Raw genomic sequence first — 15,328 nt, 5'->3', positions numbered from 1 at the left:
CAGCCACCAAGGTTGCCCCTTGGAGTCGCTAAGTTGCTAGCACAGGTGCAAACTAAGTTTATTGAGAATGAAATTGTGGAAGATTTGTGCGTGGTGTAGCTTAGGTCTTTTAAATCCAAACCTTACATCATATGACCAAATTGATTTTAATTAGCCTTGAAGTTGTAGATGTAGCTCGTTCAGTGCCAGTTTATTTGAACAGGTGGAAATTCACTTCAACAGCCAAAACTGAAAGTAACAGACGCACAATAAATGTAATAGAACTTCTTCCATTGCACAAAATCACAACAAAAGCTTAAGCTTTCAGTTTTATTGCTCATCTTTTATTCTACATCATCTCTTCAAAGTAGTCTGTTAGTGTAACTATTTGGCTTCAAGTGTTTGACGCCATACCCACCACCCACAATCACTATTTCCTCAAATTCACATTTACAAACAAAGATCTGGAATTGAATGCATTGGAGCCCAGCATCACGCAAAGTGCTGATAGTATTAACCTAATTCGTTAGCCATTTAACATCTGCACCATCATCCAAAGCCATCCAGAAAACAAAAAGGCACGAATTCATTATGTTGCATTAGAGTTCTCACAAAAATCAGTGATCTGCAGACAGCTGGTATGCTACAGGATGATTTACAGCAATGTGACATGTGATCAGAGCCCAGATGTACTAGTTAGAGCACCACCATTTTAACTACAAGTTCATAGGAACAAAATTTATTTGGTAGATGTCAGTCACATTCCCCATGTCAAAAGGTATATGACTGGATACAGATCATTTGGCTACTGATGCACCTTATGGAATGGGCTTTATTTTGGCAAGGGCATTGGCATGCAGTCTGACCACAATGCTGAGTTTGCTTAGCACTCAATGGTGATTAAACAGTCCCAACATTAGAACAACAGCACCTCAGTCCTGGTACAGCAGAAAGCCAGAGAAAGTGCTGTACTTCCAGGTGCTGCCATAGATGGCACCACGATGCAGTCTGAGCCAAACCTGGTCTCCTTGGAAGAGAGGCAGGATGGCGTGGTTGCTGGCTGTTTCGTGATCTGGAGCCCCATCGTTAGCATATGCTGACACCATCACATCCTCATTGCGCATGAGATTGATGTAGAGCGGCACATTTATGGCAAGCTTCAGGATGTGGAAGATGAAGACGTAGGTTCCATTTATAGGGCAGGTAAAGCGGCCGATGTGAGTGTCATACATCTCTCCCAGGTTGCAGTGCAGTTGGTCAAACACAATTGGCTGATCCAGGTTACCAGGGGCGAAGTTGGCAGTGCGAGAGGCAGTGAATGCCACTCGTAGTGGCTGAGAGAGTGGGTAGAGTTGCATGGGAAGCAGTGCTGTGTGGTGGTGGCTGTGGGGAGTTAATGGAAGCTCCATGGTAGAGACAGACAGAGAATCGCCATGACCTGAATCCACAACTGTGAAGGTTCCCTCCCGGTCTGGGCTGCTGACCTGGGAAGAGTCACTCCATGCTGCTACAGAGTAAGGACAAAAAGCTGAGTTGAGGTCATATTTTCACTAGCAGCCATCAAGTCTAGGTACCACACATGCTCCAGTGCCCCCCCAACTAAACGATAAACCTAAACTTCATACAAGCAGTGAGAATACCCATCGGTTTAAGCTTAGGTCTTATGTGCAAAACCACTTTCGAGAGTGACAAATGATTGGTAGCTCAGAGTTAAAAATCACATTCTTACCACTGGAGTTATGCCTCCCTCCTCCTCGTCTGTAGCTGTGTTGGTATCCAGAGTCCTGAGAAAATACCAGAGAAACTAAAATCTATGTAGACAAAGCAGCAATGGACTGTCTGCAAGCATACGAATGTCTTTGCTTGTGTTTGCTGGCAGCAAACAGCCATATTATTAGTAGATAATATGGTAACGCAACACAATGCTCTTTCAGATTTGTCCTTAGTTTCATAAACAGTGTTTTGTCTTGATAACTTTACACATTTTCCTCAATTGTGTGCCATAATAGTAGTGAGCTCATCCAGAATGTTTTGGTGCTTTTCAACCGTTCCAATGTAAAGCTTTTATCCATCACATTGGTTAAAAGACAAAAGTTTACATAATCAAAAGCTCCATCTGTATATATAGTTAATAAAATAATTCAAGGAACCCAGTAGTTAGACATACTGGAGGACCACTGTTTTGGTCTATGGGCAAAGATGGCATCTTGTTGGTAATGGTCACAAAATGGTCAAAATATAATTGCCTCAAAAGCTGAAATGGAAGTAGTGTGGATTGACCAAGACTAGTGGGGGTCAGACTTTCCACATCTGAAGGAGAATCTGAAAGGACACGGACTACCACATGCAGGCCAAAATGTGATATCCTTAGACTACCCAGCAATCAAGCTTCTCTTCTGAATGTTGATTTTGTCCAGTTAAATGTTTTGCCATTTAAATGTTTTGTGGTGAGCATGGGTGGTACCTATGTATGTGTTCCCAGTTATATAAAAATAAAGTGTTTTGTAAGTCTATAGTGTAGATGCAGATCTGTCTGAGGGATAATGACTTCTATCTATGCTACACATTCTTCTTTGCCATATACATACAATGTGTGATGAGGCTGAAGGACTGAGCATATTTCAGATCCAGTTCAAACAAAGTTATACCAGACACAGCACTTACTCAGACAACAAGGCCATTTAAAATTACATAAACATTTACTTACTCTAGCAGCATAGATGAGAGGGCCAGAGTCCCTGAGATGAGTCTGGATATATGATCCTCCTGAAGAACAGAAATCAGAGTTAAGGTTCATAAGGACCTCAATAGAATGAAGTTGACCTACAGCACCGGATCCTGAACACAAGGCACAAACAGGAGGGAAAAGCAGGAGTGAGTGGTGAAACCCCAAAAGGAGAAAATCGAAAGCTGGTGATAGATACCTCGATGCCAACCAGAAGAGCGAAAGGTTTGTGCCAGTCCCCTGCCTCCTCGTGCCATACCTCTCACGGATCCTCTGTAGTACGGCTGGCCTGGTCGACCCACACTTCCACCTGACTGGCCAGGGGACAGGAAGATCTGTCTACCATTACCAACCATATAATCTGACTGGTACACTAGAGAAAATGCAGCACAAGAAAGGACTCAGACAACAGCTGACCAGAACAGAAGGGTTGAAACCTTAGAAACATGTAACATACTTTGCTGTTCATCTTCTGAGGGAGCAAACTCTGGTGGTGTTTGGGTACTTGCAGTGCTGTATCTGGTTTCAGAGTAAACTAGGGAGTCTGGTTTGTAATTCAGTTCCCCGTTCTGGGCTAAAGACGTATTTACCTTGAAGACCTACAGTCAGAAGGAAATTGACTTTAAGTTAGATTGAACAAACTGTGCAAGACTGTATCCAAGACCATTTGGATGGGTATAGATGGGTTAAGGACATCTTGTAAGTTAGTAATAATTGGACAATTGAAAATTAAGACACATCTTATATTGAATTTTGGAAAATGTTTTTCTGAAGTGGGGGTTGTATTTTGAAATACATTGTTGATCCTATGGGGAAAATGTTCAGTAAGACCGCACAAACTTACCCGAGTGCACAAGCTTTTGCAAAGTTTACAATGACAAAGCATCCGCCTATGGCACTCTTGTACTATAGCTGGAATTTAAACACATCTACTGGGGCTTCATACCATAAATTCTAACAATGCACAACTTATAAAACTTACTGCCTGAATGTTCTGAAACTGTGCAGGGGTCAGTTTTCTCCTGGTGGGGGGTGTAGAGTAGTTCTGTTCCTGGGGCGGGGTGGAGATGCAGCTTGCCATTCCATTACATGGGGACTGCTTCCCTGACGCTATTATTGGCGTCTAGAGCACACGAAAGGTTAAAAGGGTACTGAAAAGATAAACTGACTACATTTGTGAATGCCTTTGTCTACTTCCAAAAACAGTAATTTACTTGAGGATGGCTTTTCTCCTCCAAACTGACGGAGACTGACGACTCCCTGTGGTACAGTGGTGGTGAGGAAAAAGAATTTCTTTCAGCCAGTTGAAGTGGCTCCTGCAGAGAAAAGGCAAATTCAACAGCCACTTAGAGTTGTGGAGTTTTAAAATGTTGCGTGTCAAAGCAAACACGGCTGCTTCTTACATGAGGTAGTTCCTTTGAGGAAAGTTCCAGGTCGCATGCCTCTAGGCACTGATCCCCAGTGGTTAGGCTGACTTTGCGCTCCATGTGTCTGGTAGGCAGTGGGGTGGACTGAGTAGGGGGATAAAGATGAAGTGATGACAGGTCCAAGTGATTTTCATTTAATTCACAACTGACTAATCAGAAAAAACAAAAGAAAAAAAAAAAAAAAAAAAAAAACACTACTTACATGCATTGCTTTGGGCAGGTCCTCCACTGGGCTTCTCGTGTCTCTTGAAGCTGGTTAGATAAGCGGAAAAAGTTGATCAAGAAAAACATTAATAAAAAAATTTATAATAATAATACATAATCATCATCATCATCATCATCATCATCCTTTATTAATTTTGTCTATTAAACCCAAAACATCTAATTTGACATTTTGCCTACTTTCCAAAGATACTGAGCCATGAACTCCATAGCTCAGTATCTTTGGTTAAATATAACCATCTTCAAGTGAGCTCTACAGGAAGTTTTAGATCCACTTTTGTGTTAGTTGATCAAACCACTGATTAAGACAATGGGATACCATTTTCATGCCATTAATTACCCAGAGGAGAGGGTGATCCAGGGGGTCTTCTCAGTCTAGAGTGGCTATTGGTGGGGGAACTTTCACCATCCAGAAGAGACTCCTAAAGAGGACAGGGTCCTTTTAGGATGTTTTCACATCTACCTTGTTTATTCTGGTTTAAACTTGTCTAGTCTAAACTCAGTCACACTCAGGTGCCAACCAAAACAAATAAAGACCCTTTACTAAATGGGGTTTAAAGCAGACAACATTAGCAGGTTTTATGTAAGCTGCTAGTTCTCAGCTCCTCTTTAACAGTTTTTTTTAAACTTAGTTTATTGCCAAGATAATTACCAGGGTTATGATCAAATGCAGATAGGGCAGTTGCTTCATAGCAAATTTTCACAGGTGTTGATTCTTGTTCCAGCATCAGATATATTTAACCAATGAGTGGACAAAACTTCACAGAACATGTGGTGATTTTGTGTGAAAGGAAACTGAACCAAGGGGGAAACAAACCAAGTTTAAAAACTACTCCACTGATTCAGTCTAGAGCAAATGGACTCTAGATTTGAACAAATCTATGTCGTCACTGGATGGTTAAGAAGAATAGATAATAAATAAGATATTCATGGGTTTGTAAACTGCCAAATTCCACCTGCATGAAACTGAAGGAGCCATGGAGCTTTGTCATAAGGTCCTCCAGTTGTTGCTTTCTTAAGATGGGGTCTTCGGGCAGGTCAGATGGAGAGCTGAAAACCTCCACAGGCGTGTCCATGTATACTGCCTGTTAGGAATCAAAGTGATGGTTTGCAGGTTGTTTGCAATGAAGATGACAGATTCTGAGACTGTTTTGTACTCACCCACTTGGTACTTTGCTCTCCTTTGGCTTTCCGCTCCTTTCTCTGCAGAGAATATGGTATTTAATAGGTGTGCACACCAGCTCACTAGTTTGCAATTCAGACACTTCTGTTTCTTTCCCATACAGAGTCTACAAGTTACGGTCAGTTTTGGGCAGCTGTTGCATCAACATTTGATTAATTTACTGAGATTTTGTATGATGATTCAATACCCTCTGTACATATGATTTATAAAGATTAGATTCATTTGGCATAGATCTGAGTCTTTGAAATTGGTTTTAATTTTCTCTTTAGCAGTCATCATAGCAATATAGCAAAGCCATTAAGCCCAAGTTTGTAAATAAGCTTGTTTTTTAGCAGTCAGTCAAACTGAGGAAAAAAAAAAAAAAAGACTGACATTCATTCACTTTTAAATGACATGTGCAAAACATAGTTTGCTTAATTTTATGTTTATGCATTGCTTTACTTGGGTATTTTAACATTTTGAAAATTACAGCTGCACAACTAAATGCGTATACATGATACTTAGGGTAAAGAAACATTACTCATGGTTTAAATTTGTAAATATCTAATATTACAGTAATAGAGCAAGATGCACAATGCAAAATTTAACAGTAATAGTAAAATTCAAAAGGCACAAAGTGACTGTCTCCTCCAAAAATATTGGAACTAAATGGCTAATTGATTTGTTTTTGCGCTACACCGGAGACATTTGGGTTTAAGACCAAAGGATGGCTATGAGATTAGAGGGTAACATTTCAGCTTTTTCTGGTGTACATCGTGGAATATTAAACAAAAGACATCACCTTTTGTATCAGTTCAGCCACATTTATGTCTCAAGTAATGGAGCATGTGACTAATATTAGCCATGGGGTAAAACAAATAACTTCTGTACTCAGCACCATACACAGGTCATCAACAGAAGACAGCTGTGAGGAAAAGACCAGACGACATCAACAACATTCACAGCACGAGTGAAGGCATCACAATCCACCATTTGAATAAAAAAACTTAATGAGTAAAAATACAGAGAAGAAACCACAGAATGTAAACCCCTCATTAGAAAGAAGAAGCAGAAACCCAGAGATGACCAGCAAAAGTTCAAGTTTCTTGAACTTGTGAGACCAAGATGATCTTCTACCAAAGTGATGTGGACCAACATGTGGAGGAAGAAAAAATCTGCTCATGATTTAAATGACACAAGCTCATCTGTGAAACATTGTGAAGGTATTTTCATATCTTTGACTACATGGCTGCTTCTGGAACAGGCTCACTGATCTTTGATTATTTTAATCATGACTGAAGCATCAGAATGACTTCAGAGGAGAAAAGAAATATCATGTCCTCAAATTTATAAACGAATGGATCAAAACTAATTTGAAGAAGGCTTATTATGCAGTAAGACAGGCTGTCAACTTAAAAGGACTTCAGGGGGAAAAGTGGAAGCTTTTAGACTGACCAAGTCAACCACCACATCTTAACCCATCTGATGTCTTTTTTTAGAGAAGAATAAGTACAAAAGTTAAATAAAAGCTGACATTGGTATCTTTAGTGTAGATCAAAGGTGAATTAGACTTTTAATTTGACTTCACCTGTTTGCAGCCAGACTGTTTCTTGGTGGAGGCTGGGACTTTAGGGATCAGAGTGGCAGCACCTCTCCAGGGTTTGGAGACTGCAGTCTGAGGCGACATGGGACTACCAGGGGATTCCATATCCCAACAGTCAGGGGGCTCCTGCTCCCTCTTTGTTTGAAAGTCCTCCTTCCAGCTCTGAGTGGAAGGAGTCTCTCTGTCAGTCAGGTACACTCTGTTGAAAGACTGCCATATCACCAACAGAGCATCAGTGGGTCCTGGAGCACACTCACACTCACACAGACACAACTGATATTGGCCTTACCTCCTTAGACACTTCACATGGTTGTGACTTTGATATGGCTGACAAAGAAAAAAAAAAAGAATCTTAATTTTACCATTGTCAGACAAGGCAAATGGTTACAGGAAATGGATTAAAACTACAATGTGCAAAATTGTACATAGTACATTTTAGTTATTACCACTGAAAGGACAGTAGTAATCGTAGTAAATTTAAACATGATCGTACTGTTGAGAATGGCAGAGCTCCGCAACACCTCTGTGTTCCTGCTGGGTGGAGGGGGCAGACGACTGAAATACTTAGAATTTAACAGCCTGGTAAGCTCCTCTTTCAGCAACTTAACTGAACACACAAAGCAGCAGAGAAAGAAAGGTCTTTATATACATATCTGAATTAGTTGGACTCCAAGCCAATGACCCTCATGCAACAACAGACCTATTTGTTCTCTTAAAAATAAGAAATATGGCAGCTGAGGATTTGTGGCATTGACCAATTTTCTGGCTCCTTATCCTGTTTCACATATTCAGTCTGGACAATGTCAGGCAAAACTTGGCTCGGGACATTGTTCGGAGTTGCGTTTCACATGGGAGAAACATCACTTTATTTCAGTGCATAGTCAACTCACAGGAGACACATTACATAAATCTTTGGCTGAAGGAAAAAACAACAATTGAAAAGGTTCCATCACTGGACTGCTGTTGTAGTCCAGTGATAGAAACTGTCACCGGAACTGCGCCTGGATGTTGGGAGAGTCTTACTAAGACATTCTCACATACACCCCCTCCCGACAAAGTCAGGACTTAAATTTAAACAATGCCATCATAAACAGCTGGCCTGTCTCCACAGGCACATATGATTCAGACTTAAATTAAGATGTGCAGCCTAAACTTTAAGATTTCAAATTCATGTTCCAATTCACCACCACACTTTACAAATATAGTATTAAATGAAGAATTTTACATATTTGGTTTTACTGGCATATTTCAGCACAGCAGCTTCTACATTTCTGTAGTCAAGTGGGAAAAGTCTCTTCTTACTGACTCTGGGTTTTAATGGATGTCTCTGTGCAGTATCCTCTGTTCTAAAAATTCAGTTAACACCTACTATTGAATCTACTCAATATCTGTGTTTATCAACACATTAACAGCTATGCATGTTATTCACAGTGCACTTTCCTTTTAGATGTGTTTGTGTCCAAATTGAGTCACCATTTTCACCTTCTTGCTCTGACAGACAAACATTTTCTAGTCATTCTGGGTCTTCTATGGTAGCTACAGAACTGAAGTTCTTATTTTTACTCTCAAATAGAAGAAACATACAGAACAGTCACCTTTTATGGCAATGTGGGGCCATTGATTATGCTAATAAATCACAGGTGGCACTAATCAGAAACAAATTAGTCTGTTAAGTGACTTTTATGACTTAAAACTAGGAGAAACTGAGTTTAAAGTATTGAAGAAAACAAGATTGAAGTCTTTTTGCATCAAGCTCACTGTCAAAAGCCATCCACATAGACTATATTTTACCATTTTGCATGGCAACATGCTGATTGTGAACAGCTCTGCCAAAAGCTTGAAGCCCGGCAGTACTTCTATATGTTATTAACATATTGTATGTTATTTGATGCATGCTCAGGTCAAACCATAAATAAAGCATTTATCAGTCCCTCTAGGATTTTACTGACCTTTTTAAAGCTGAATGCCTAAATTTGCAATATTAATTATTTTGTGATTTTGTAATTTTGTGATCATAACATTGCAAGTTCCCAGAGGAAATGCTTAAAAGCATTTATTAGTGATGTGTCATGAGTAAAGACCATTCAGATTTAAGTTTATTACACCTAATTTCATAAATTAAACTGAAATTTAAAGACTTAAGACTGAATTCATTCAAGACTTTTTACTAACAGTAATATATTTTCTTATAGGCTCTAGCAGGGTTTCTACCATATTTGAAGAAATATTTTTCTTCATATATACTCAATCCTTTTGCCAACAAGAGTTCATTGGAGAAAAAGTATTAACTTTATTCATTTAACTTCTTTAAACATTGGACATGCGTAGCTAGGGGTACAGATATCTTTATGATTTAAATACTCACATGTGGCTCCAGCCACTGGCGTGTCCTTCCCCTCCAGCAGGTCCAAGTAGACCAGAGCTGCCTGCTCCATCTGCTCTGTTAAACTATAGCACATTGGGACATAAGGTCTACAAGGAGCCCAGAATAAAACCTTTTCTTGTTTTTCAGTGACTTGTAATAAAATGACCCTCATCTGCTGTGGATACATCCAGAGTGGCAACATCTAATACAGTGAAAAAAAAGTACCAAACCTTTGTTTTACTGCAGTTATTTAAAAAGCACCACTACACAACAGCCATGTTTTAGTGTGAACAAATGCTTCCAATGACTCCACAGTCCACAGTCACATAAGAAAGCATTTGTTCACACTAAAATATAGTTCCAGTGCAAAACACATGGATGCTTGCACTGAAAGATGCAAAGTCCACAGTGTTTGGACACAGTGGGATGGATCCCACTGTGTCCAAACACAACTAAAACATTATAGAGAGCAGTGCTGAGGAACTTTTGCTTCACAAATTGAAACCTTCACTGTTCCTCAAACACTGAAGTTTATCAGTAGCTTAATTTGTAGTGTCAAACATTTTAACAAATTGACAGGGCAGCAAAGACACCAAGACTGAGATCACATTAAGGGAAACTGATTTTATGTTATTCACTTGCTCCAACGGTTTCATTTCTACTTTTGTCTGAACTACTCACCTACTTACCAACTCCCTGTTAAGGACAAACCCACCAAAGGTAACAGGTTAAGCAGGTGACCGTCTCAAAAAACACTCACTTTAGTCTGTTATTCCTCTTGACTCCCAGTTGTGTGGCAAGCTGACTCAAGCTGTGCAGCTGCTGAGCAGTAATGTGGGGCGCCTGGTTTTGTCCAGCCAGCAGGTCCCTCCTTATGTGCTCCTGCTGCAAGCTGTGAAGGACGTGCTGTACCTGGAGTACTGTGCTTAAACGCCTCCTCTCCACTTCCACCATTGCCATCTGCTCCTTCTTTGCTGCCTTCTTCTGGGCTCTCAGCAGCTGCAGCAGCACATGATTCAAAGACCATAAGAAAACATTACAGTGAATTAGTAAAGTAGATGAGTAGAAAACCAACATTTGAAAGACCATTACATTGTAAGTATTAGGACAGTAGCCAGGACACAAGTTAAAACCAACAGGCACTCAGGTCAAAAGACATACATTCTGAGTCAGGTCGTCTAGAGTTTTGTGTAGCTCTCTGGCAAATTCCAGGTTATGTACCACCTCCTCATACTTTTCCACAGCTGCCTGAAGAAAGAGACAAATGGGCAAAAAACATGAGCTCAGACCCCAAACACATGGCATTTATGTTCACAAGTATAAGAAATTGGATGCAAGGTTACAATAATGACTGTAATAAAACCTTAATGCCTACAAAGTGAAGCCACCAACTGGTTTTAGACTGACCAAGTGATTTACAAAACCCATCTGAGAAGGTTTTCACCTGAGAAATGGTTTGAAAAATCATCAAGAGGAAAGAATTTAGTTACCAGTCACAGGCTTAAAGCAGTGATGGAAAGCAAGGGATTTGTAACCAAATATTAAGTTGTATTTACTTTAAAACTCTGTCCAAATATTTTTGCTCACTTAACATTTGAGTCAATGGATATGAAAGGTACCACGATCCATACTTAACATAAGGTGTGAATACCATCAAATAAAAGCTAAAATTCTCTCTTTTAATCTAAAACCCAAGTGTCTGTCAGTGTCAAATACTCAAAATTATTTCAGTAAAATATGTATGCTTATTTTGATCATCTAATAGGATAATAGTACAGTACACTACAGTTAAAAGGTGCAGAAATAAATTTAAAAAAAATCTCAACTTAGAATTTTGAGCCAAATATCTAAATTGTCATGGTGTGATCATGGGGGCCCTTACTAATTCATAATTTTAGTTATGAATAGTCAATAGATTTACTATTTTGAGTAGAATCCATTAGCTTTTTTCCCCGGTACACAAACTACTAATGTGTCCGCACAATATTTAATGATGCTATATGGCAAACATTTGTTCTAAAATGGACATTATATGCAAGACCATCTTGAAAGGGCAGTAATTCAGACATCAATATGATGGTAAAGCTGGGGTGCCAAGCCCCTCATTGGTCAGTATTAGTATTATTGTTTTAGGGTTTAACATTTACATCAAATTACTTTAGAATTAATTAATAATTCTTAAAAATCCTTGATATCATGTGGCAAACAACATAAGTAAAAGCTGGGATTCTGCACCAAGATTACCTTAACTGAGCAATGTCAGAGTTTGACCCAGGTCACACCACATTAGAGTATACATTTTTACTGTTTGATTCATAATTAAATGTTCCCCCTGCATTGGAGTCAGACATGTCCAGTTAAAAGAAAAAAATTGATTTTTATGGTAAAGTTTAAATACTTTATCAAATGATGTGCCAGTCTTATTATTGGAAAAGCCTAATTTGGTCAATTTAGTTTTCAATATAGCAGCCCTTGTCAAGTACATTCTGCAGATAGATTTTTTATTATCACCATCTCATGTGCAATAAAACAATGATTTATTATTTATTATGAATTTATTATGAATGAATTATTTAGAAACAAAAAGTTACGCTTTACGCAAGTTTTTGATTGTGGTTTTACAGAAAGACAAAAAGTAGAGGCAGAAAAACAAAAAGTTCCTTGGAGAAAGTCCTTTTTTAAAAAAAAAAAAAAGAAAGAAAGAAATAGGCGCATCCTCATAAGCATGTTAGTCAATTCTTTTCAACCTTTTTTTAAAAACTCAAATGTTCCTGCTGGTTTGTCAACCACACTGGTCCATTCCTTTCAGACAGATTTTGTGACTACTGTCCTATTTACTGTGGAGGGAATTGTCACATCATGCAGACTGACAACTCATTGATGGGTTTTAAAGGCCATTAGAAATATTGTTACCTTCCAGGAAAAAGTTTGACCCACATGCTACCATATGTATAAAAAAAAAAAAACATTCTGTTTTGGAGTTTGTGTGCTGCCTCTATATAAGAAGGTCTCACCTTCTGGTCCTTGTTTAGGGATTCACCCTGGTTCAGCCTCTTCTTGTAGTCTTCCAGTTTCAGCTGTGGACAAACAAACATGCATGGCATGACACATGTGACCCCCAAACCCTCCCCAAGCCCCATTACAGTTCCAAACCTGTCACTGCCTTAGCTTGGTCACAATCCTACCTTCTTTTTCTCCAAATTGCGGACTTTGTGTTTGAGGCAGATTAGACCATCCTCTATGTAGGTTTCATAGCCAGGGTAGGCGGTGGACATCTCCAGGTTGAGCTGCAGGGCATTCAGCCCACAGGGTGAGGCCAATTTTGGGCTGCCAGCCATCACCTGGCCCTCTGAGCGCTCAGGTGGGGGGGTGGCATGCAGGGTAGGTGAAGGAGAAAGCTGCACCATGTTGAGCTCCACACTGGAAAACAGGGACTGGTCTCAGTTGTCAGGACAAACAGGCAGCTGTAACACTTCAGTGCAGCAGCTACAGAGATGAGATGCTGCTGGTGCCAAGCTGAGATGAAGGTGGACTCAGCCCAGTTTGGGCAGCAGCCAACTCCATGACACTGCATTTACAATGGCCACTGAACAGTGCACTCTCGATGGATCGTGAAAGCAGCAGAAGCAAATTGCAAAAGCTCAGAACAAACATACACGCTTGATCCTGGGTAGAACATCCTAAATAAAACTGTGTGAGTGTGTGTGTGTGTGTGTGTGTGTGTGTGTGTGTGTGTGTGTGTGTGTGTGTGTGTGTGTGTGTGTGTGTGTTGCATCCTGATCTTAGCAGAATGAGAAGTTGAGCAATTTAGATGATCTGAGGAAATAAAACTTCAACACCGGAAGAATTCTGTTGCATCATGTGCTGATATCATGCCGTCGATCCGAATTCAAAGCATCGACACACGACCCGAACTTTGGCTCTGTGTTTCACTGATTTAAAGTTAAAACTCCACACATGTAAGCATTTTATCAAACACGGCACGCCGATAAAAACAGATGACCCACCTCGTGTCTCTGGCTCCTGCGCGTTAAATGTCGTGGAGAGCGACCGGAAACACACAGAACCTTCTCCAGCAGTGATGTTCGCCTCGCAGAGGCCACGCCGGTGTCAGCTCATACCTTTATATACCCTGCCGGGCGAAAACACACACACACACGCACGCACACCCGCACACTGTGACCACATCCGGTTCTGGCACCTGTAGTGCGCGCACATGATCCCGACCAAAAATACGTAAATAAAGAAAATGTAATTAAATAAAAAAATTATCTTGATCACGTTCAAATTTATAGTGAAATAATAAAGTTTTTAACAGGTTAAAATTTTGGTTAGTGCTTCATTCATTCTGCTCTGCTTCAGTTACTAGCTACTTTTTGCAGATGTAAATTCGAAATAAAACTAGAACCAGCTAGGAAAGAATATGGGTAATTTAGAGTCACCAATTAACCTAACATCCATGTCTTTAGACGGTGGGAGAAAACCTGAGGAAATCCACACAAGCACAGGGAGAAAATGCGAACTCCACATAGTGAATAAACATCAGTTTGGACAACAAAGGTAGAAAAGCACTATATAACTCCAGACAATTCCATTTCAACAAATTTAATGCAGCAGAAATAAATGTGAGTGGTTCATAAGTACATTTGGTTACTGCTGTTCCAATCTCAGTCCTTCTGTCTCCAAATAGGAAACTGGTGTGTCCGCTGGTATGATGGCAAATTAGCCACATGTACATGTGATACATGTGTACATTGGTGATTTTGGTAGGTTGCACACAAAAGACTGATAATAATTTTATATTTGTAGTCTTATTCTCCTCCTGACCTGCATTACCCTCAGCTGGTACAGGTGTGCTACAACATCTTACACCTTTGTATGATGTGATTTAAGGAATAGTGACCTTTTTGAACTACCAAGACAAAATAAAGTGCAGTCTATTTCTATTTCATAAGTCAGACTTGTAGAATAATAATGTAGCTCGCTCTCGGGTAAGTACACCTCCCTTTAGGTTCGAAAAGAGCCAAGCATCAGTCACCAAACACAACATGACCCATCAATGAATTTGCCAACTGCAACTTTAGTTTGCGTCTATAAATATGGAACAATACAATGACAAAATATATTCACAGGAAAATAAAATTGGGCCCTTTAATTAAAAAAACATAGTCCTTAATACTGTCTTTTTTCATTTATTGATCACTTTAGTTAATGTACAATGTTCTCCTTATGAAGGTTTTCCCCAGCAGTTTCTAATAATGTCAGTGTCTGTTGGCCTAGTCTGTTGGTCAAGATCATCTGTATGTAGATTTCACTAAAAGTCTGACCTGTCAAATTTTGATGGGTCAATATTCTCTAGGATGCACCCTTGTGGGGTGTTCAACTGTGTACCACTCCATTGACCAGAGCAATCCTACAAAAGGCAGACCACTCATCAGACTATTCAGCGGCCGTGTGGGTGCTGGATTCCTGAAGATCCACTGGGAGGCTCGCCATTTGGAATCTCTAGATCTTCTTTGCTGGACTTGCAGATGGTTCTCACGCCAATAAAAGACCTGACCAAGACAAGAGAAGTATGGTGATGAAACCTGATGAAAGCAGTGCTCCTGACGTTCGGCAGCTTCTGCATGAAAACTTTCCTCTTTCCTTTTCTTTTTTGGGATTTTCTGATCTCAATATTATTAGCACTTCAACAAGGGAACATGAGCAATGATCTTTTCCCTCTCTGGTGTGTGTACTCTCTCACGATGACTGTAAAACTTCTGCTTATAAAAATAATATATATATTGCTTATATAAATTCTTATAATATAATAAAATAAGAAACAAACATCAACATGAAGTTG

General features: G+C 39.7%; 1 protein-coding gene across 4 annotated transcripts; it reads right to left on the bottom strand.

Moving 5' to 3' along the window:
- Nucleotides 1-196: 196 nt before the first annotated feature.
- Nucleotides 197-13,649, bottom strand: caprin2 (caprin family member 2). 4 transcript variants are annotated; one of them, XM_067491033.1, is made up of 21 exons: nucleotides 13,491-13,649; nucleotides 12,669-12,903; nucleotides 12,498-12,560; nucleotides 10,645-10,731; nucleotides 10,244-10,482; nucleotides 9,484-9,566; nucleotides 7,612-7,725; nucleotides 7,408-7,445; nucleotides 7,104-7,328; nucleotides 5,515-5,556; nucleotides 5,310-5,438; nucleotides 4,694-4,775; nucleotides 4,334-4,383; nucleotides 4,108-4,215; nucleotides 3,919-4,020; nucleotides 3,687-3,827; nucleotides 3,162-3,303; nucleotides 2,904-3,077; nucleotides 2,687-2,745; nucleotides 1,709-1,763; nucleotides 197-1,483 (listed from the first exon to the last, which is right to left on the bottom strand). In XM_067491033.1, the coding sequence occupies exons 2-21, from the start codon at nucleotides 12,888-12,890 to the stop codon at nucleotides 912-914; spliced, it is 2,727 nt and encodes a 908-aa protein (XP_067347134.1). In that variant the 5' UTR covers nucleotides 12,891-12,903; nucleotides 13,491-13,649; the 3' UTR covers nucleotides 197-911. The 4 variants fall into 4 exon arrangements, with proteins under 4 accessions (XP_067347134.1, XP_067347133.1, XP_067347135.1 ...); XM_067491032.1 differs by having other exon boundaries at nucleotides 198-1,486; XM_067491034.1 differs by having other exon boundaries at nucleotides 198-1,486; nucleotides 7,104-7,280.
- Between the last annotated feature and the right edge of the window lie 1,679 nt (nucleotides 13,650-15,328).

Source organism: Channa argus, chromosome 21, assembly GCF_033026475.1.
Source record: "Channa argus isolate prfri chromosome 21, Channa argus male v1.0, whole genome shotgun sequence".
Taxonomy (NCBI): Eukaryota; Metazoa; Chordata; class Actinopteri; order Anabantiformes; family Channidae; genus Channa; species Channa argus.
This window is presented reverse-complemented; position numbering and strand designations above follow the sequence as displayed.